The 22,579-nt window shown below is 42.8% G+C and overlaps 1 protein-coding gene across 6 annotated transcripts in view; it reads left to right on the forward strand.

Moving 5' to 3' along the window:
* Positions 1-6,287: 6,287 nt before the first annotated feature.
* Positions 6,288-22,579, forward strand: part of LOC137322960 (TBC1 domain family member 8) — a 110,090-nt gene continuing 93,798 nt past the window's right edge. For 4 of the 6 annotated variants that reach the window (XR_010963261.1, XM_067986224.1, XM_067986225.1 and 1 more), the window contains exon 1: positions 6,288-6,599. Coding sequence is in view for 4 of the 6 variants with exons in the window: in XM_067986224.1 (XP_067842325.1) it covers positions 6,473-6,599 (127 nt within the window). In the remaining 2 variants the exon portion in view is untranslated. Of the gene's footprint in view, positions 6,600-11,420; positions 11,516-22,579 lie in introns of those variants that run through there. The other 2 variants (XM_067986222.1, XM_067986223.1) reach the window with 2 other exon arrangements.

Below are 22,579 nucleotides of genomic sequence, written 5' to 3' on the forward strand. Positions count from 1 at the left end.
CCCCAGCACCGAGGTTAAACTGACTGGCCTATAGTTGCTGGGTTTATCCTTACACCCTTTCTTGAACAAGGGTGTAACATTTGCAATTCTCCAGTCCTCTGGCACCACCCCCCGTATCTAAAGATGATTGGAACATTATGGCCAGTACTTCTGCAATTTCCACCCGTAATTCCCTCAGCAACCTAGGATGCATCCCATCCGGACCTGGTGACTTATCTACTTTAAGTACAGCCAGCCTATCTCAACTACCACCTCTTTTACTGTGACTTTGGCAGCATCATCTTCCTTGGTAACGAAAGATGCAAAGTACTCATTTAGTACTTCATCCATGCCCTCTGCCTCCATGAGTAGGTCTCCATTTTGGTCCTTAATCGGCCCCACCCCTCCTCCCTACAACCCATTTACTATTTATATGCTTATAGAAGACTTTTGGATTCCCTTTTATGTTAGTTGCCACTCTATTCTCATACTCTCTCTTTGCCCCTCTTATTTCCTTTTTCAGTTGCCTCTGAGCTTTACATATTCAGCCTGGTTCTTACTTGTATTATCAACCTGACATCTGTCACACGCCCCTTTTTTCTGCTTCATCTTACTCTCTATCCCTTTTGTCATCCATTATATATTTCCTCCAAAAGTGTATTAACTCACACTTCTGCAAATTAAAAGGTAACCTGTGTGTGAAGTCAGAAGACGTGGGTATGGTTCTTAATGAATACTTTGCATCTGTCTTCACGAAAGAGGGAGGCAATGCAGACATTGTAGTTAAGGAGGAGGAGTGTGAAATATTGGATGGGATAATCATAGTGAGAGAGGAAGTATTAAGGGGTTTAGCATCTTTGAAAGTAGATAATCGCCAGGCCCAGATGAAATGTATCCCAGGCTGTTAAGAGAAGGAAGGGAGGAAATAGCAGATGCTCTGACCATCATTTTCCAATCCTCTCTGGCTACAGGCATGGTGCCGGAGGACTGGAGGACTGCTAACATTGTACTGTTGTTTAAGGAGGAAGAAAGGTATAGACTGAGTAATTTTTACAGACCAGTCCGCCTAACCTCAGTGGTGGGCAAATTATTGGAAAAAATTCTGAGGGACAGTATTAATTGTCATTTAGAAAGGCATGGATTAATCAAGGACAGTCAACATAGATTTGTTAAGGGGTCGTGTCTGACTAACTTGATTGAATTTTTTGAGGAGGTAACAAGGAGGGTTGATGAGGATAGCGCACTTGATGTAGTCTACATGGATCTTAGCAAGGCTTTTGACAAGGTCCCACATGGCAGACTGGTCAGAAAAGTAAAAGCTCATGGGATCCAAGGGAAAGTGGCAAGTTGGATTCAAAATTGGCTCAGTGGCAATTGGTTGACGGGTGTTTTTGTGACTGGAAAGCTGTTTCCAGTGGGGTTCCGCAAGGCTCAGTAGTAGGTCACTTGCTTTTTGTGGCGTATATCAATGAATTAGACTTAAATATAGGGGGCAAGATTAAGATGTTTGCAGATGATACAAAAATTGGCCATGTGGTTGATAGTGAGGAAGGAAGCTTTAGTCTGCAGGAAGCTGTCAATGGACTGGTCAGGTGGGCAGGAAAGTGGCAAATGGTATTCAGTCTGGAGAAGTGTGAGGTAATGCATTTGGGGAGGGCAAACAAGGCAAGGGAGTACACAATAAATGGTAGGTTACTGAGAAGTGTAGAGGAACAGAGGGACCTTGGAGTGCATTTCCATAGATCCCTGAAGGTAGCAGGACAGGTAGATAAGGTGGTTAAGGCGGCATACGGGATACTTTCCTTTATTAGCCGAGGCATAGAATATAAGTTGAACCAGGAACACTTCTCACCACGATGGACGTCTCGGCACTATACACCAGTATCCCCCACGATGACAGCATCGCTGCGACAGCATCAATACTCAACACCAACAACAGCCAATCTCCGGAAGCCATCCTACAACTCATCCGCTTCATCCTGGATCACAATGTCTTCACCTTCGATAACCAGTTCTTTACCCAAACACACGGAACAGCCATGGGGACCAAATTCGCACCCCAATACGCCAACATTTTCATGCACAAGTTCGAGCAGGACTTCTTCACTGCACAAGACCTCCAACCAACACTATACACCAGATACATCGACGACATTTTCTTTCTATGGACCCACGGCAAGGAATCACTAAAGAGACTACACGATAACATCAACAAGTTCCATCCCACCATCAAGCTCACCATGGACTACTCCTCAGAATCAGTTTCTTTCTTGGACACACGAATCTCCATCAAAGACGGGCACCTCAGCACCTCACTCTACCGCAAGCCCACGGACAACCTCACGATGCTCCACTTTTCCAGCTTCCACCCTAACCACGTCAAAGAGGCCATCCCCTATGGACAGGCCCTGCGAATACACAGGGTCTGCTCAGACGAGGAGGAACGCGATGGACACCTACAGACGCTGAAAGACGCCCTAGTAAGAACGGGATATGACGCTCGACTCATCGATCGACAGTTCCGACGGGCCACAGCAAAAAATCGCATAGACCTCCTCAGGAGACTAACACGGGACGCAACCAACAGAGTACCCTTTGTCGTCCAGTACTTCCCCGGAGCGGAGAAACTACGCCATGTTCTCCGCAGCCTTCAACATGTCATCAATGAGGACAAACACCTCGCTATGGCCATCCCCACACCTCCACTACTCGCCTTTAAACAGCCACCCAACCTCAAACAGACCATCGTTCGCAGCAAATTACCTAGCTTTCAAGAGAACAGCGTCCACGACGCCACACAACCCTGCCACGGTAACCTCTGCAAGACATGCCAGATCATCGACACAGATACCACCATCACACGAGAGGACACCACCCACCAGGTGCATGGTTCATACTCCTGTGACTCGGCCAACGTTGTCTACCTCATACGTTGCAGGAAAGGATGCCCCAGAGCATGGTACATTGGCGAGACCATGCAGACGCTGCGACAACGGATGAACGGACACCGCGCAACAATCGCCAAACAGGAGGGTTCCCTCCCAGTCGGGGAACACTTCAGCAGTCATGGACATTCATCCACCGACCTTCGGGTAAGCGTACTCCAAGGCGGCCTTCGAGACACACGACAACGCAAAATCGTCGAGCAGAAATTGATAGCCAAGTTCCGCACCCATGAGGACGGCCTCAACCGGGATCTTGGGTTCATGTCACGCTACACGTTACCCCACCAGCGAACAAATGTTATCTGTTTTTAATATAATGGGTCATTTGCTGGCTCTCTCTGCCTTCCGGATGTTTCTGCCTCTCTCTGTGTTTTTTTTCTCTGTTTTTTTTCCCTGTTTGTTTTTTTGTTGAATGTGTATTCGGGGGTTCTGCAGGTGACACCTCTCTGTCTGAACACGGTGATTGCCTTGGCAACGGGCAGTTGCAGGGGCAGTCTGTAAACACCATGTATTGTTCTATATGTATAAATGCGTAGGCTTCAAGGAGCCCTTGAAACATTTGCCTGAGGAAGGAGAAAATCTCCGAAAGCTTGTGAATTTAAAATAAAATTGCTGGACTATAACTTGGTGTTGTAAAATTGTTTACAATAGAATATAACAGCAGGGAGGTTATGCTAGAACTGTATAAAACACTAGTTAGGCCACAGCTAGAGTACTGCATACAGTTCTGGTCACCACATTACAGGAAAGATGTGATTGCACTAGAGAGGGTACAAAGGAGATTTACGAGAATGTTGCCAGGACTGGAGAATTTTAGCTATGAGGAAAGATTGGATAGGCTGGGATTGTTTTCTTTGGCACAGAGGAGGCTGAGGGGAGATTTAATTGAGATGTATAAAATTTATCTCAGGCCTTGATAGAGTGGTTGGAAGGACCAATTTCCCTTAGCAGAGAGGCCAATAACCAGGGGGCATAGATTTAAAGTGATTGGTAAAAGGATTAGAGGGGAGTTAAGGAGAATTTTTTTCACCCAGAGGGTGGTGGGGGTCTGGAACTCACTACCTGAAAGGGTGGTGAAGGCAGAAACCCTCATCACATTTAAAGGGTACTTGGATGTGCACTTGAGGTGCGGTAACCTACAAGGCTACGGACCAAGAGCTGGAAAGTGGGATTAGCCTGGATAGCTCTTTTTCGGCTGGCACAGACACGATGAGCCGAATGGCCTCCTTCTGTGTCATAAATTTCTATGATTAAATTGCATCTGTCATTTATCTTGAGATTTGCTAACCTATGTCCTTCTGAAGTTTTTTTTATTGTTCTTCTTATGTTTGCCATCCCATCACTTTTGTGGTATCAGCAAATTTTGATATTAGGCTCTCTATGCCCAATTCCAAATCATATTTATATACCAAGATCAAAACCGGACTCAGCATTGAACCCGGCTACACCACTTCCAAAACTTCTCCAATCCGAGCAATACCTATTAACCCTAACCTTTTGTTTCCTGTCGGTCAATAACTTTCTATCCATGTTGCTACATTTCCTTATTCTTTGTTGAATGCTTTCAAAAAATCCACATACACCTCTTCGATTGCATTCTCTTTATCTATCCAGTCCGCCACTTCTTCAAAAAACGATTAATCAAACATGACTTGCCTTTAACACTTCATGCTGTCTCTCTCTGACTAACCCTTGCATTGCTAAATGTTCACTAATTTTACCTTGATATACTGGGATTGGGGAGCTTCTGAGGAAAGATCCAATATCACGGTTAGTCAGGTATTTACATATATCATTGGTGCCATCGGATCTGCTGTCCCAGCTTCCTTTGGGAATAGGAGCCTCTGTATGAACTAATTGTATGTCTCAGTGAGGCATGTTCATTTCTGTCTGCATTTGTGGCAGTGCAGGTACTGTGGGTGGGCACAGAGCACCTTTTCTACATTCTGAACTGCCTGACATCCCTTTGTTGGTCCTCCTCTTCTTCCTAACATGTCAATACAGAAATTCCCATTAGAAACCCCTTGATATAAGTAATGATTGGGAGCCAACAATAAATTATGTACAATTGCCACAAAAGCTTGAGAGGATCGAAGTGCCAGCAGGGAAAAAAGAACCCAAAACAAAAATGATTAAGAGATGGCTAAAATATGATTATCTTAACATTACTGTGTCCTTTTTATGTTTACTTTCCACCACCTAGGAACCCTGAACACTCTTGTCACACGGGTATTATTTATATCTCATGTCCTGCACACCAGAAATGGCTTGCTCAGTATCATCTGCAACTTTGCATTTACTCCCCTCGTAAAAAGCTGGGGACACAAAGCTAACCTCTAGGGGGCATCACTTGTCACAGACAACCATTCCGATGTCCCTTTTATCACCGCTCTGCCTCCTACCTCCCAGTTTCTCATCCATGTCACGAAATTATTTCCAATTCAAAGCACTTTAATTTTAGCTAGCCTTCTCTTTTGTAGGAACTCTAATGTCCATTTGAACCGGTGGATGGAGTTTGGTTTAACATCTCATCAGAAGGATGGCACCTCTAATGATGCAGCATTCTCTTAATACTGCCTATGAATGTCAGCCTGGATTATGTACTGAAGTCATGGAGTGGGGTTTGAATTCACAACTTCTGACACAGAATCCATAGTGCTATCAACTGAGTCAAACTGACAATCAAAGGACTGGTGAAAATCAATATACATAGTACACATAAATTACACAGGGGGATCTCATTGGTAATGCTTAAATTATGATGGCACTCTGAAAGGATTCTTAGAACTTATTATCATCAGTATATTGTAGAATAGCAATTAATTTGAAAACACAAGGCTGCAACATAATTCAGCAGTTCAGAAAACTGTAGAAATGAAGTTACACATTTTGTGCTGTCTGGGCTTGGTTACAAGGCTTGGAACCTATTACTACAGTTTTCTAAAGACAGTAGGATGTTTTACATAACATAACACGACAAGGTAACACAATAGCTTATGATGTAAAGATAAGACCTCAGGCATATCTCATCACATGACAAGAAGGGTCACAGGAACATTTTCCTGATATACCATAAAATAAAATCCAGTATATTTTATATTGTTTCCTTTTATAAACAAGAATCCTGGAATTGTAGCACCAAACACAACCTTTTACGACTCACCCTGTGGCTGTAATGTGTTAATTCACAAGTGTACATTATTTAATTTTCATTTTTTCATTGGAATAAATTACCAGTTCACTAAGCACCGAAAATAAGTACCCAAGAGTTCGCAATGGTTGCAAATTTGGGGTGGGACTTCCTCCGTTAGAACCGGAAGACTCGAAACCAAGTGAAATCCGGAAATTGGAGGTGAAATATTAGCATTGAGTGCGAGTCCAAGGAAGGTGCACGGTGAGGTTTGGTACAGGTGGAGAGAAAGAGTGCTGGGTCAATAGAAACAATAGCAGGACAAACCACTCAATCGCCGCAGTTCACATTTGATCGAGGAAGGGAGGGGGGGAAAACTGTTTACATAAATTTCTAATGTCCGCGTGAGGTTTTCATTATGTGGCTGAAGCCTGAAGAAGTGCTGCTGAAAAACGCTCTCAAGCTGTGGGTGACGGAGAAATCCAATTCTTACTTCATTTTACAGCGGAGAAGGAGGCAAGGAGACAGCGGCGGAAAACTATCCGGTGAGAGACGGGGGAAAGGGAGGGCAGTCTTTTCATAAAGCTGATCCTGTGGAGATGTTTATATCTGGGTTAAGAGTCTGAGGTAAATGGTATGGTTATCTGACCGATTCTGCTTTGTTCGGTTACGATATGCCCTTGCTGAACTTTACCGGTGCCTTCTCAGGGCTACATTTTAATTTTGTTCTGTTGGAATTTGTGGCACAATTATTTTCTGAGCTCATTTATTTGTCTTTTTTTAAAAAAAAAATTGAATTAAATCGTCGTGGGCTTGTTTAAAGTGTCGGATTGGGCTTTTCGCGGTGTTTTCCATTCAGAGGGGCGCCGGGTTGTATTTGCTGCTCGGGCGGTTGTGTAGAGATCACCGACTGGCACCGAACAACCAGCACAGCCCCGAGTCCACCCGTGTCCGCCGCTCACCTGGCCGGCCAAAGCTCCAGCTTTTCGTCCTATGCAAGGTCGTTTTCCATTATACCTGGGGGATCGCAGCCAAGGTTTAAATTCAGGCTTTGATCTGTAAAATAAGATAGTGATCACCCCCCCCCCCCCCCAATGCATACAGGATGACCCGCGTTGTGAGGCAGTGGATGGTGACTTTATACTTTTAGTTTATCGATGGCCAACCTCCACAGTGTTGCTTTATTTATGTCTGGTGTGGTGGGTTCCCCGAGTGTGTTCAACGCCGCTGTCCGTGTCGATGAGATGTCTGGAGGGCTCCTGAAATTGAATCATGATTTTAAACTGAAGTGTTATTGTAATCTGTGATTTGAAACCGAAATAATATTTGGTTTTATTTTATTCCATGTTACAGGATATTATCGGGTTACTGTAAATTTCCTGCTGCAGTGACCCCACCTGCACTAATTCAGGATACGGAGAATTAGAATTTTTAACGGATTTTAAAATATTTTTGTTTAATTGTACAAAGTTTGCTTATTTTCCTGGGATGTAGTACAGTAAAGGTTGTATAACATTTGCAGATAAATGCATTACTGCTCTTACACAGTTCAGTCCATTTGAGTAATGCTACGTGTTTATGGGGTTAAAGATGTTGTTTGGGTTGGGCAGGGATGAGTTGATGGGATTGGCTTCCTGGGTACCAGAAGGTTTGGGTGGTATAATACAAAATTATGTTTAGGTGTGATATAGGATCTCATTGATTGCAAGTCTGGTTTAGTAGTGAATTGAGGAGGTTGAGTGAAATGCAACTTTAATAACTTCTTAGCTCCAAGTGAAGTCAAAATGCTTGCTTGTTGAGATTGGCACATCTCCCATAATGGCTTGTCTACATTAAGGGTGGGGAAAAAAGAAGATAACCCACCCTTGATCCCTCTGTCCTTGCAATCTACCGCCTCATCTCCAACCTCCTTTTCCTCTCCACTCCATGAATGTGTTGTCGCCTCCCAAATCCGTGCCCATCTTTCCTGCAACTCCATATTTGAATCGGGTTTCATCCTCTGCCACAGCATCAAAACGGCCCTAATCAAAGTTACAAATGACATTCTACTTGACTCTGACCATGGTGCATTATTCCTCCTCATCCTTCTCAACATAACTGCAACCTTTGATGGATGACCACACCGTCCTCCACCAACGCCTCTCCTCCGTTGTCCAGCTGAGTGGGACTGCCCTCGCCTGGTTCCACTCTTATCTATCCTGTTGGAGCCAGAGAATCTCGAGCATGGCTTACCTTCCCACCTGTCCACTGTTACCTCTGGAGTACCCCAAGGATCTATTCTTGGCCAACTCTTATTTCTCATCTACATGTTGCCCCTTGGCAACATAATACAAAAACACGATGTCAGGTTCCACATGTATGCTGTACCACACCACCACCAACACCTCTCTCTACCTCTCCATTGCCTCTGTGTTGTTAAAACGCTTGTCCGACATCCAGTCCTGGATGAGCTGAAATTTCCTCTAATTAAACACTGGGAAGACCAAAAATTATTTTCCTCGGTCCCCGCCACCAACTCCGTTCACTAGCCACAGATTCCGTCCTCCTCCCTGGCCACTATCAGTCTGAACCAGATTGTTCACATCCTCGGCGTTCTTTTTGACCCTGAGCCGAGTTTCCGATCGCATACCCTCTCCATCAAAAAGACTGCTGCCTTCCACCTCTGTAATATTGCCTGTCTCCGCCCCTGCTTCAGCCCATTTCCTGCTGAAACCCTTATCCATGCTTTTGTTACCTCCAAACTCGACTATTCCAATGCTCTCCTGGCCGGCCTCCCATTTTCCACCCTTCGTAAACTTGAGCTCATCCAAAACTCTGCTGCCCTTATCCTAACTCGCAGCAAGTCCTGTTCAACCATCACCCCTGTGCTCGCTGACCTACGTTGGCTCCTGGTCCAGAAATGCCTCGATTTTAGAATTTTTAATCTTGTGTACAAATCCCTCCATAAGAATATCATAAATAGGAGCAGGAGTAGGCCACGCGGCTCCTCGAGCCTGCTCTGCCATTCAATAAGATCATAACTGATCTTCTACCACAACTCCACCTTCCCATCCTATCCCCATATCCCCTGATTCCCTTAGTGTCCAAATATCCATCGATCTCACTGTTGAATATACTCAACGACTGAGCATCCACAGCCCTCTGGGGTAGAGAATTACAAAGATTCACAACCCTCAGTGAAGAAATTTTTCCTTATCTCGGTCCTAAATGGCCAACCCCTCATCTAGAGGTCATTGTCCCAAGTTCTAGACTCTCCAGCCAGGGAAACAGCCTCTCAGCATCTACCCTGTCAGGCCCTCTAAGAATTTTATATGCTTCAATAAGATCACCTCTCATTCTTCTAAACTCCAGAGACTATAGGCCCATTCTACTCAATCTCTCCTCATAGGACAACCCTTTTGTCCCAGGTATCAATTTAGTGAACCTTCGTTGCACCCCCTCTAAGGCAAGTATATCCTTCCTTAGATAAGGAGACCAAAACTGTACACTGTACTCCAAGTGTAGTCTCACCAGAGCTCTATATAATTGCAGTAAGACCTCTTTACTCCAACCCCCTTACAATAACGGCTTGCATACCATGGCCTCGCCCCTCCCTATCTCTGCAACCTCCTCCAGTCCTGTGTTCCTCCAACTCTGGCCTCTTGTGCATCCTTCACTTACTTCACCCCACCATCAGCATCTAGGCCCTATGTTCTGGAATTCCTCCCCTAAAGCGCTCTGCCTCCCCACCTCTCTTTTAATGATGCTCCTTAAAACCTACCTCTTTCACCAAGATTTTGGTCATCTGTCCTAATGTCTCCTTCTTTGGCTTGGTGTCCAATTTTGTCTGATTATGCTCCCGTGACGCGCTTGGGACATTTGACTACATTAAAGGAGCCATATAACTGCAAGTTATTGCTGACTGTTGGGATGCTCCTTCCTGTCACTGGATGTAAGGCCAATGCAAGCCTGCTGGCTATGGACATTCCTTGCCTTTTTGGTAGCAAGCGTGTAATCAAATCTTCGCTCTCTCGCTCTCGCTCTCTCTCTCAGGAGGAGGACGACTATGGAAGTGGGGGAGAAGAACGAGAGGTGGCAGTGCCAAGCATGGCTCTGGTGCTATGCCGGGAGCAGCATATATGCAATAGTATGCACTGTTAGCCACAATTGGCCCTCGGCCACCCACTTCTCCACCACACCCAGAAGGGGATAAAATATTATGCAGTTGGAACTTTCCAATGCCTTTCTCATGTTCATATCTGGACTAGGTTTCTTTAGAAGCCCTTGGTTGTTATGCACTGAACGCTATGCCCTTCTGTCGTGAGAGGATTGCCATTTCCCATTCCCAACATTGAATATTAACCCTGGATTGTGGTAAAAATGCTATTAGACCACTGCATACAGACTAGGCTTAGTCAAATTTACTTACAGAAATAAAAAATAATATATTGAAGTAAAAAGGCAGCAAGTTACCAAATGACTTAACTCTTGGACAATAGAATTGGAATCGATCCCCATTTTCAGGAAGACGCTTCTTAATCGCTTAGCAAATTATTGCAAACAGAATCTGATAAATTAATATGATTTCTCATGGAGCTCTTATTGGTCCCTGCACGTATTGGTAGCAAGGTAATCAGAGATCTGAAGACCATGACCCTGGATTATAAGGATATCCTTTGTCTTGAAGCACAACTATTGAGGTTCATCATCTTTGTTTCTTTCAGGGCTAATTCAATGATGTCCCACCTTGTGACAATGACTCTAATGCTAAATTGCATTTTACGATAGGTTTTCTAACATCTCCGTAGTCATGGAACACAAAGCTATCTGTATCTAGGAGATGCTTCTCGATCATCTCCATCTGTCCAACTGCACAGCTATCTGTTTACTCCGACTGAGTATCTGTTTACTGTTTTGTAACTTAGTCAAGGAGGGCAGTCCCTATTTTGGCCCTCAAAAGTACAAAAATTTCTACTTCTGTCGAATTGCACTTCCCTTGGGGAATACATTTACTCGCTGGTGCCTCTAATATGGCCCTTGTGTGTATCTGTCCTGCATTTTGCCCTGGTAGTCTGTCAATATGTTCTTGCTGGTAAACTGCCCTTTGCAAAGGACAAATTTGTCACCATTTCTGTTTCCATCACAATATGTTAAATGCATTATTATGGTTTGCTCTCTTTGCTTCGCAGATAGAGGTTGTGAGGACTAGAATTGCCCCTTGCTGGTGTGTTTTTCGAAGGGGGTGAGCAAAGGCGCAGGGTGTTTGGCACGTAGGGCATTCTTCATCCAGTTGAAAACTGAACCTATTAAAACAATTATTTTTTAGGGCCCAATGATTCTTGTGGGAAAACTTCCTGACATGTATCTGATGCCCCCATCTGGGTGGTGTAGATGAGATTGGGAACTTGCTGTGTGCTACGACTCTACTACCACACACTCCACTGTTCTGTTCCAAGTGCAGTTTTCTAATCATGTACATTACGTAAGTCAAATATATCTGGAGTTCAATGTTGCAAGTTCTATGTGTAGGTCTATGGAACCATCCTTTAATATTATCTCAACAGTTTTTAAAAATTGTACAATCACCAATTTTAAAGCAGCTGCATAAACACCTGTGCATAAGCACTGTCTTCAGGATTAATTCAGTCTTCTGAAATGTGATTCTTGTGTGCCAAGTCTCACCTCCAAAACTTAAAGAATCTTTGCACTATGTGAGCTGGTATTTGTATTCTTCACATACTTTCTTCACATACACCTGAAGCTCTAGGAGATGATTTCCTGCCTTAACTGCAGGACAGTCTATGCTGCATGTTCTGCTCTGTTATGGACTGGTCTGAAATTGGTACCATTCAATTTAATTCTAATGGCTATCATTAAATCCAAGACCATTATCTCCTTTCTCTGAGATGGGTGAGAATTAAAATTACCTCCAAAAGGAAATTATAGGGCACAGTTTTGGCATGGTGTGACATATTGCAAATTTCTATATTTACTGTGTAAGTATGATTTACTGTGTCGATTGTGTTGGCAGTGAAAATGCAGGTATCTGAGTAATAAATCATTTGTCCCAACTATTTGTTTGCCACAGTCATGATGCTAAATTTTACAGACAATTAAATGCAAACATTACACCTTGTTTAATGTGCCACTGACTTTCCTGAAAGCTGCCTGTATGTGGCCTTTTGTAAATTAAAGATAATTCATGTGGCAGCTCACCATGATTTTTGCTAAGGGGAAATTTAAAAAAAACTCATCAATATTGCTTGCTTCCACACAAACTGCCTGTATTTATATAGAACATTACCTGTACACTCCGACTGTCAGGGTTTTCAGGGCACAGCATTTGTTGATTTAAAAAAAAAATCGTCATGGATTGTGCCCTTCTGTGCCGCTGCTGCATACTGTAGGTGGGAATATTGCAAAAAGGGAATATCCTGTCTATGGTGTGCAACAGCTGGAATCTCTCCCATCAGCATCAAGAATTCAGTAGAAGCAACACTGAGGTAATGAGTGAATAGCTGGCATCAAGGGAAGAGGGAATGGATGGAAATAAGGGAAGAGTGGGAGAGGAAAACATGCCAGCGTTTAGAAGGAATGTGACAGGAAGAGGGCCAGAATTAATCAGAGGTGGGAGGCGATGACTCGCAGCATGAACAGGGAAATGGAGGGGAACGAGAGAGAAAAATGCCAGCTTGAACATGGGAGAGTAAGAAGAGTACCAATTTGAATTGTGCTGTGTGAAAAGGCGGGCGGCGGGGGGAGACTGCCAAGTTGAACTGAAGTGTGGATGGGGTGGGAAGAAGGAGGAAAGTGTGAACTGAAACGATTGGAAGAGGAGATAGCGTCCCAGTGAAAGGGTGGGACGTTGGATGGGGTCTTTGTGAAGTAGGCTTGCAGGGGATAGAGTACCTCTCAACTGGGACAAGGGGTTGTGGAGAGACTGACTTTTGAGGTAACTTTTTGAGGACAAAGTGGCCTGTCCAAATGTTACTTTGTTTTTCATTTTATTGTGAAGTATAAAAGTGCTTAGAATTAATCAATGTGCATAATTTTAGTGCAAAAATTCAGCTTTCCCTGCAACACGCTAGAAATGCACCACCAACTTTGTCCCTTCAACTTTTGGATATCCCCCCCTCCAGGCTTTCACATACTTAATTTCCTCTGATACAAATGAAGATAATATTGGGTACACCTACAGTTTAAGTTACAATGGTGGTGAAACTATTTGCTGCCACAGGCTTAGAATTAGGGATATTTAATTGGCAGCAATTTGAGGGCGGTCTCAGCTTTTTTGACCCTGTTGGTCAGCTTTCGTTTAGTTTTTTTAGGTTAGCATGTAAGATTACTTTGCTGAAATGCCTCCAAGTGCTTCACCATGAATTACACATGGTTTTCCCAAGGAGGCAGTTTGATGAGAGATTTCTATTTTGTTTGGAATGTTAAAATACAAGGTAAACTTTGGAGTTACTTAATTTGATCGTTCTAAAGTTAGAGCTCAAGACAACATTGCAAATGGGCCAGACCAGTTTGGAATCTTGAGCATTAAAGGTGTGCATGGGCTCCTCTGCTGAATCCTTGAGTTACTTGTTAAAAAGCAACTGTACAATTGCTCCAACTGCCCTGTAGCCAGCTTTTACTCCTGTGCATTTTGTTTTTCCTCTACAGTGACTACTGCTGTATGGAAACTGGTGGGAAAGAAGCTTTTGGGGACAAGAAAGTGTGTGTGCATGCATAGCATTCCCCCCCACCGGCTCTTTTGACTCCAGAACCATTCAACCAAGTTGGGGGGTGGGAACTGCTGCATGAAATTGCATGTTACCTGACACTAATAGCTGTATTTTGTTTGCATACTGAATGCCTTAGTAGGAATAGGACATTTTACAAACCTGAATGTCAAATTGATTGGATGCACAAACCATTTGAATGGGATATTTAACTTGTGACAGTGAACTGTCGTACGGCAACAGGAGAGGTGTTCATCCTAGACAAAATCAAAACAGTAACCTATCGCTTGACCGGGATGTTTGTAAAAAGATAGCTGAGAACTGATTAAATTCATTACAATAAGTAGAGCACGTTGCTGAATTATCTCCTGTAAGAAATTGTATTTTTAAAAAATTATCCTGGAATTTTCTTTTCCAAGACGAGGGATGTTGGTGCTGGGAACTCTTCCCGCCCAGTACTCGGAGTGAGTACTCCCAGGACATCTACAGCACAGACAGATAGATTAAAACGCCCTTTACTCAGCTCCAATCTGAGAACAGCGCCCTTATGCACCAGTGTGACCTGAGTTCTCCATGCTCCCTTGGACCCTAAGGGCTTGCAGGCAGAGCAGATTCAGATTTTCATTCCATTAGTATGGGCTGGGTGTGGACCAGGTCATGAGAAGTGAAAGATCAGTGTCTAACCTAATGCCCCCCCACCCCACCACCCCACCACCCCACCACCCCAGAGTATTGAAGTTCTGCGCTTTTTGACTGAGCATAAACTCCTTCAGTTTGGTTATTTGATTTCTGTTCTACCATTTCTAGTAACTGCATCCTGCTGAGAAATTATTCGATTATTGTTAACATGGGCAATTTTATGTGGTGCATGTCCATCTATTTGATTGTGAACAGTCAAATGTGTTTCACCTAGGAACCTCTACAGCTATCATGTCTTTCACCTTTTTGTCTTGGGCTGGATTCAAACTTTAAACCAAAAATGAAAAGGCTGAGGTGATTTTTAAAAAATATATATTTTCCTGTTATTTTATAAGTATTTTTGGGGATGAATGCTTGTTTTGGTGAAGAATGGCAGTACTCAGGAAATAAAATTAATTATTCAAGTTTTGGTATCTGGCACTCCCCGGTCAGGTACAGCAGGGGTCAAATGCAGAGTAAAGCTCTCATTACTCTGCTTCTGTATCCTGTCTTATTTCAAACATAGAACAGCACCACAAAGTCTCATCTGTGGTAATGAGTGGAGGCTTCTAGAAACTGTGACTCTAAAACTTTTGGTGAGTTTCCAAGTCAGTAGTAGTAGTAAATATATATTTTTTTAAAACTTGCATTGGGTCTATAAATAAAATAAATAGATACTGCAAGCCTAACTGCTGCTTCCGGCAGCACAGTCAAAGTAGTTCATGGGGGCGCAAGTAAGTTTTTAAAAAAAAAAGTGTAGTTGCCTTGAATTGTGTCAATGCATACCACTATAAACCAGAATGTCAATAACTGCTACAAAACTACCTCCATTTTGCACAAGGAGGATTGATGATATTTTTTTGGCTGTACTCTCCTTCATAATGAATCTGTCCTGTAAAGTTTTACCAGCAACAGAACACAATGCTGAATTTAGAAATAAAAATTGTTGGAAATACACAATGGGTCCATCAACATATGCAGAGAAAAGGCAAGTTAATGTTTTGGGCATAGATCCTCCAAAGCCGTCTTCAAAAGTGACATGCTTACTTTCAACCAGATATCAAAGAATAGTGCAATTGATGGGGACAAGCTGTCTTTTTATTTATATATTTCCTGTACTATCCTTTTTTTTTTATATAACTCTTTGAATCACACAGGATATGCATTCAGCTTTTTGTGTTTCAGACTGCATTTACTAAGTCAATACCATTTTCCTTCACCCATCTGAACCTATTCTGGGGTATCAACATTTAATAATGGGTTAGATAAGTGATTGAAGGAAAGGCAGATAAAGGTATATGGGAATCAGGTAGGCACATGGGATTAGGACTATTGCTGATGTGCAGGATAAATACCAACATGGACTAGTTGGGTGAAATGGTCTGTTTCCATATTATAATTTCTATGTAATACTGACTTTAAAAATCTATATATTTCTCAGAATATGGGTGGTGCTGACATAGCTGCATTTATTGCATGTCCTTAGTCACTCTGAGAAAGTGGTGGTGGGCTGCTGCCTTCAACTGCTGTGATCTTTCTGGTGATGGTGCTCACAGAATGATATTGGGTAGGGGAATTTCAAGATTTTAACATACAAACATTTTTTTTTATTCGTTCATGGGATGTGGGCGTCGCTGCGAGGCCGGCATTTATTGCCCATCCCTAATTGCCCATATAAAATTTATGGGCAGGAAAAGACTAGCTGGTCCATCAAGCTTGCTCCATATCATGATGGTCGGAGCATCATGACTAAACATTTCTTCCCCCGCAGCCTCCTGGGAGAGGCAAAAAAACCCCAGGGCCAATAAGGGAAAAAATACTCTGGAAAATTCCTCTCCGACTCCTTTAGGCAATCGAAACCAGTCCAGGAGGTCACGTGGACCAAGTGTTATCTATAAAGACACTTATCTTCAATATGATGCGATCTGTGTTCCAGTGAAGAAGCGGTCCAACTCCCTCTTGAAGGCATAGGGAGAGTCAGCACCCACCACACCAGCCGGCAATGTATTCCAGAGGCTCGCTACTCTCTTGGGGGGGGGGAGGGGAAAGAAGAACCATCTAACATCCAGTCTATTCCTACTCTTAAATTGTTTAAACTCGTGTCCCTGCTCCTTCCCAATTTGTGAAACTGGAATAATCTATCAATAGGGACACTATCCACCCCTTTAATTATTTTATAGACCTCTATCAGGTCACCACTAAGTACACTGCTCTAAAGTAAATAGACCAAGTTTCTTGAGCCTGTAGCTGAGCTTCTTTAAGCTAGGAATCATTCTTGTAGCTCTCCTCTGGACCTTTTCCAAGGCCACCATATCACCCACCATGTGGGGGGGACCAAAACTGGGTACAGTACCCCAGATGCGATCTGAGCAGCGACCTTTTATAGTGTCAAAATGGTGTCTTTTAATTTATACTGAATGGTTCTATTAATACACACATTTGGGATTCCCTCACTAGAGGAAATAGTTTCTCTATCCTTTGTCTCATCCTGCATTCTCTGTCTTGGATTACTCTGACTTTGGATTACTGCTTGTTCTCTGCTGTACCATCAGTGGCTAGTCTTTTAGCTACTCTGAACTCTGGAAAGAATTATGCCAACAGAGGGAAATAACTATTTTTGAGCCCTTGTAACTGACCACAGTAAACCCTAAACCCTGTCATGATCTATTTGTGCTGTGTTGGAGTACAGGGTAGCTGTTTTAAGGTGTATGGCAGGTTCCAATCATATATTGCTAACCATTATTGTTAATACCAATTTGGCTACATTGAGGGACTGATATGACTGTTTAAGCTTTCTTGCCCCATTCTGACTGAAGGGCAGGTGGCTTAGTTCTCTGTTGCTCTTACTTTCTAGCATCTGAAGCATGTAAAACAATATAGGTTGACCTCTTCTTCCATCTATGGCAAGAGTAGTTGACCTCTTGTGTCTACCAATGACTGTCTGAAACCTTTCACTGGAAGGTCCATTAGAACAGTCTTTTCACAATGATGCAGCTTGAGATTGGAGCTTTGCGTTTGGAGATGTTGCAACCGTCCCCAATCATACCATGGCATTGTGCAAAGTCCCTATTTTATAGATTCCCTGGCTGTACAAGTGTGACTGTACTTTCTGACACTGTTAATGCACTAATGGTATTTTGTTGCCAGATGCTTGTTTTTTTTTTACACTTTGGAGAGTGGGAGGAGAAAAGCAATTTTTTTTATGGGTGTAGAACTGATGACAAAAGCGCAATTCTCCCGATTTTTAATAAATTACCTGACCTATCTTGTCCCCTTATTTTCTCCCCTTGGTCTTCTGATCTGTGATTGGAGCAAAGACCTCTTCCTCTGGCCTGCCACGTGCCAATGCACTGAACTGGCTCTGTGCATCAACGAATATACATTCCCTTGAGAAATAAAAACTCCATGGGAAAAGTGATCCAACCTTGGCTAACTATAGAATTTAAGGATAGTATTAGATTAAAAGAAGAGGCTTAAAATGTTGCCAAAAAGAGTAGTAAGCCTGAGGAATAGGAGGGTTTTAGAAATCAGCAAAGGATGACCAAGAAATTGATAGAGGGAGAAAATTGAATGAGAGTAAACTAGCAAGAAATATGAAAACAGATTTAAAGAGCTTCTACAAGTATGTAAAAAGAAAGAAATTAGCAAAAGCAAATGTGGGTCCCTTAGAGGCAGAGACAGGAGAAATTATAACGGGGAATAAGGAAATGGCAGATATTTTAAACTAATATTTTGTCGGAGACACAGAAAACATACCGGAAATAGGGGGGAACCAAGGGTCTAATGAGAGTAAGGAACCTTAAAGTAATTAAGATTAGTAAAGAAAAAGTACTGAAGAAATTAATGGAACTAAAAGCTGACAAACCCCTGGACCTGAAGGCCTATATCCTAGGGTTTTAGAAGAGGTGGCTGCAAAGATAGTAGATGCATTGGTTTTGATCTTCCAGCATTCCCTAGATTCTTGAACGGTCCACATGGATTGGATGGTAGCAAATGTAACCCTGCTATTCAAGAAAGGAAGGAGAGAGAAAACGGAGAACAATAGGCAGTTACCCAACATCAGTAGTAGGGAAAATGCTGGAATCTATTATTAAGGACATAGTAACAGGGCATTTAGAAAATCATAATATGATTAGGCAGTGTAAACACAGTTTTATGAAAGGCAAATCGTATTTGACAAATCTATGTGTTTTGAGGGTGTAACTAGCAGGGTAGATGAGGGGGAACCAGTGGATGTAGTATACTTGGATTTTCAAAAGACATTTGATAAGGGGCCACACAAAAGCTTGCACAAGATTAGGCCTCATGGGATTGGGGGTAATTTATTAGCATGGATTGGTTAACGGACAGAAAACAGAGAGTAGGAATAAACAGGTCATTTTCAGGTTGGTAGGTTGTAACTAGTGGGGTGCCGCAAAGATCAGTGCTTGGGCCTCAGCTGTTTACAATATATATCATTGACTTAGATGAGGGTACTGAGTGTAATGTATCCAAGCTTGCTGACAATACAAAGCTACATGGAAAGTAAGCTGTGAGGAGGGCACAGAGACTACAGAGGGACATGGACAGGTTAAGAAGGGCTAGAAGGTGGCAGATGGAGTATAATGTGGAGAAATGTGAAATTATCCACATTGGTAGGAAGAATAGAAAAGCAGAATATTTTTTAAAAGGTGAAAGACTAAGAAATTTTGTTTTTCGGAGGGATTTGGGTGTCCTTGTACACAAATCACAGAAAGTTAACATGCAGGTACAGCAAGCAATTAGGAAGGCAAATAGTATGTTAGCCTTTATTGGGAGGGGGTTGGAGTATAAGAGTAAGGAGGTTTTGCTGCAGTTATATAGGGCTCTGGTGAGACCACACCTGGAGTACAGTGTACAGTTTTGGCCTCCTTACCTAAGGAAGGATATACTTGCCTTCAGGGGGGTGCAACGAAGCTTCACTAGATTGATTCCTGGAATGAGAGGATTTTCCTATGAGGAGAGATTGAGTAGAATGGGCTTATATTCTCTGGAGTTTAGTAGAATGAGAGGCGATCTCATTGAAAAGTATAAAATTCTTATAGGGCTTGAGAGGCTGTTTTCCCCTTGCTGGAGAGTCTAGAACTAGGGGTCATAGTCTCAAGATAAGGGGTCGGCCATTTAGGACCGAGACGAGGAAAAGTTTCTTCACTCACAGGGTTGTGAATCTTTGGAATTCTCTACCCCAGAGTGCTGTGGATGCTCAAAGTCGTTGAGTGTATTCAAAACTGAGATCGATAGATTTTTGGACACTTAAGGGAATGAAGGGATTTGGGATAGGGTGGGAAAATGGACTTGAGGTAGGAGATCAGCCATAATCTTATTGAATGGCAGAGCAGGCTCGAGGGGCTGTATGGCCTACTGCTGCTCCTATTATGTTCTTGCATTGTGACAGAAAATAATATCTTGGTGCAAATGTGGTGATGTATGGGACAAGCTCAGTCTTAAACTCCTGACCTGCTCAATGTGTGTAGTTGCATGATGTGATGTCCCCAGGCCACTCTGCTGGGCTGTAAAGGAGACCCAGCACAAGGCTACAGGGTCATTCTCCCCAGCCAGGAACAATAAAAACATAAGAGCCTTTTATGAAAATGTCGTTCACTTTCCTAAAGAATTAGGAGAGCGTTAAATAATTGGTAGGGGTGAAGGCTTGAAAAATTATTTTACATAAAGACTGATGGTCTGAAAAAGTCTGTGTTCTAAATCAATTTGAATCATGTCTTAACTTATACAAGTACCTAGTAGCCAAAGTGATGAAATAATAGTGAAGTGGTGAACCAGCTAAAGCCAGTGTTGGATGACTTGAGATGTGCAATTTCACAGTGACCTCTGTTTTGTTCTGCAGTTTATACAACTAAGCATGTGAAGTCTTTCCAAACAATGAAACAAAATATCATATTTACAGTTTCAGCTAGTTTAGGATAGTGCTGAACAGGAAAAAAATGGCAGAATAAAATAGGATCCTGTAGCACTGCACATATCATCCTTTCTTAACAAATGGACATTGTAATAGTGCAGCAGCCTCAAGATCATTTTGCTATATGAGGAAATGTGGTATTTGGAGCAGTCTTCTGAGGACCAGGAGTAGGCAATTCAGCTCGTCAAGCCTGTTCGGCCATTCAGTAAGATTGTGGCTGACCTGTACCTTAACTCCATTTATCCGCCTTTATTTCATAACTCTTACCCTTAGCTAAAAAAAACTTAGCGATCCAAATTGGGAAGTGGCAGTAGGGATTGTGGATGCTTTGGTAATAATTTTCCAAAATTCTCTGGACTCAGCAAAGGTCCCGGCAGATTGGAAAACTGCTAATGTAACACCCTTATTTAAAAAGGGTAGTAGGCAGAAGGCTGGAAATTATAGACCAGTTAGCCTAACATCTGTGGTGGGTAACATTTTGGAGTCTATTATTAAGGAGACAGTAGCAGAACATTTGGATGAACATAATTTAATAGGACAAAGTCAGCATGGCTTTGCGAAGGGGAAGTCATGTCTGACAAATTTGCTTGAGTTCTTTTGAGGACATAACGTACAGGGTGGATAAAGGGGAACCAGTGGACGTAGTGTATTTAGACTTCCAGAAGGCATTTGACAAGGTGCCACATAAAAGATTATTGCTCAAGGTAAAGAATCACTGGATTGGGGTAATATTCTGGCATGGGTGGAGGATTGGTTATCTAACAGGAAGCAGAGAGTTGGGATAAATGGTTCATTCTCGGACTGGCAACCAGTAGCCAGTGGTGTTCCGCAGGGGTCGGTGCTGGGTCCCCAACTCTTTACAATCTATATTAACGATTTGGAGGAGGGGACCGAGTGTAACATGTCAAAGTTTGCAGATGATACAAAGATGGGAGGGAAAGTAGAGAGTGAGGAGGACATAAAAAACCTACGAGGGGATATAGACAGGCTGGGTGAGTGGGCGGAGATTTGGCAGATGCAATACAATATTGGAAAATGTGAGGTTATGCACTTTGGCAGGAAAAATCAGAGAGCAAGTTATTATCTTAATGGCAAGAAACTGGAAAGTACTGCAGTACAAAGGGATCTGGGGGTCCTAGTGCAAGAAAATCAAAACGTTAGTATGCAGGTGCAGCAGGTGATCAAGAAGGCCAACGGAATGTTGGCTTTTATTGCTAGGGGGATAGAATATAAAAACAGGGAGGTATTGCTGCAGTTATATAAGGTATTGGTGAGACCGCACCTGGAATACTGCATACAGTTTTGGTGTCCATACTTAAGAAAAGACATACTTGCTCTCGAGGCAGTACAAAGAAGGTTCACTCGGTTAATCCCGGGGATGAGGGGGCGGACATATGAGGAGAGGTTGAGTAGATTGGGACTCTACTCATTGGAGTTCAGAAGAATGAGAGGCGATCTTATTGAAACATATAAGATTGTGAAGGGGCTTGATCAGGCGGATGCGGTAAGGATGTTCCCAAGGATGGGTGAAACTAGAACTAGGGGGCATAATCTTAGAATAAGGGGCTGCTCTTTCAAAACTGAGATGAGGAGAAACTTCTTCACTCAGAGGGTGGTAGGTCTGTGGAATTTGCTGCCCCAGGAAGCTGTGGAAGCTACATCATTGAATAAATTTAAAACAGAAATAGACAGTTTCCTAGAAGTAAAGGGAATTAGGGGTTACGGGGAGCGGGCAGGAAATTGGACATGAATTTAGATTTGAGGTTAGGATCAGATCAGCCATGATCTTATTGAATGGCGGAGCTGGCTCGAGGGGCCGATTGGCCTACTCCTGCTCCTATTTCTTATGTTCTTAAATCTTAAAAAATTTCAATGTTTCAAAAGGTATCTACAGCCGTTGGGGGGAGTGAGTTCCAGATTTCCACTACCTTTTGTGTGGAAAAAGTGCTACCTGATTTCACTCCTAAATGGCCTAGCACTAATTTTAAGATTATGCGCACATGTTCTGGATTCCCTCGCCAGTGGAAATAGTTTCTCTGTATCTACTCTATTGAATCCTTTTATCATTTTAAAGGCCTCAATTAGATCACCCCCCCCCCCCCCAATCTTCTAAAGGGAATGCAAACCAACTTTATGCAACCTGTCCTTATACTTTAAACCTTTAAGTCCTGGTATTCTGGTGGATCTGCACTATACTCCTCCCAAGGCC

Source organism: Heptranchias perlo, chromosome 6 (assembly GCF_035084215.1).
Source record: "Heptranchias perlo isolate sHepPer1 chromosome 6, sHepPer1.hap1, whole genome shotgun sequence".
In the NCBI taxonomy this organism is placed as follows: Eukaryota; Metazoa; Chordata; class Chondrichthyes; order Hexanchiformes; family Hexanchidae; genus Heptranchias; species Heptranchias perlo.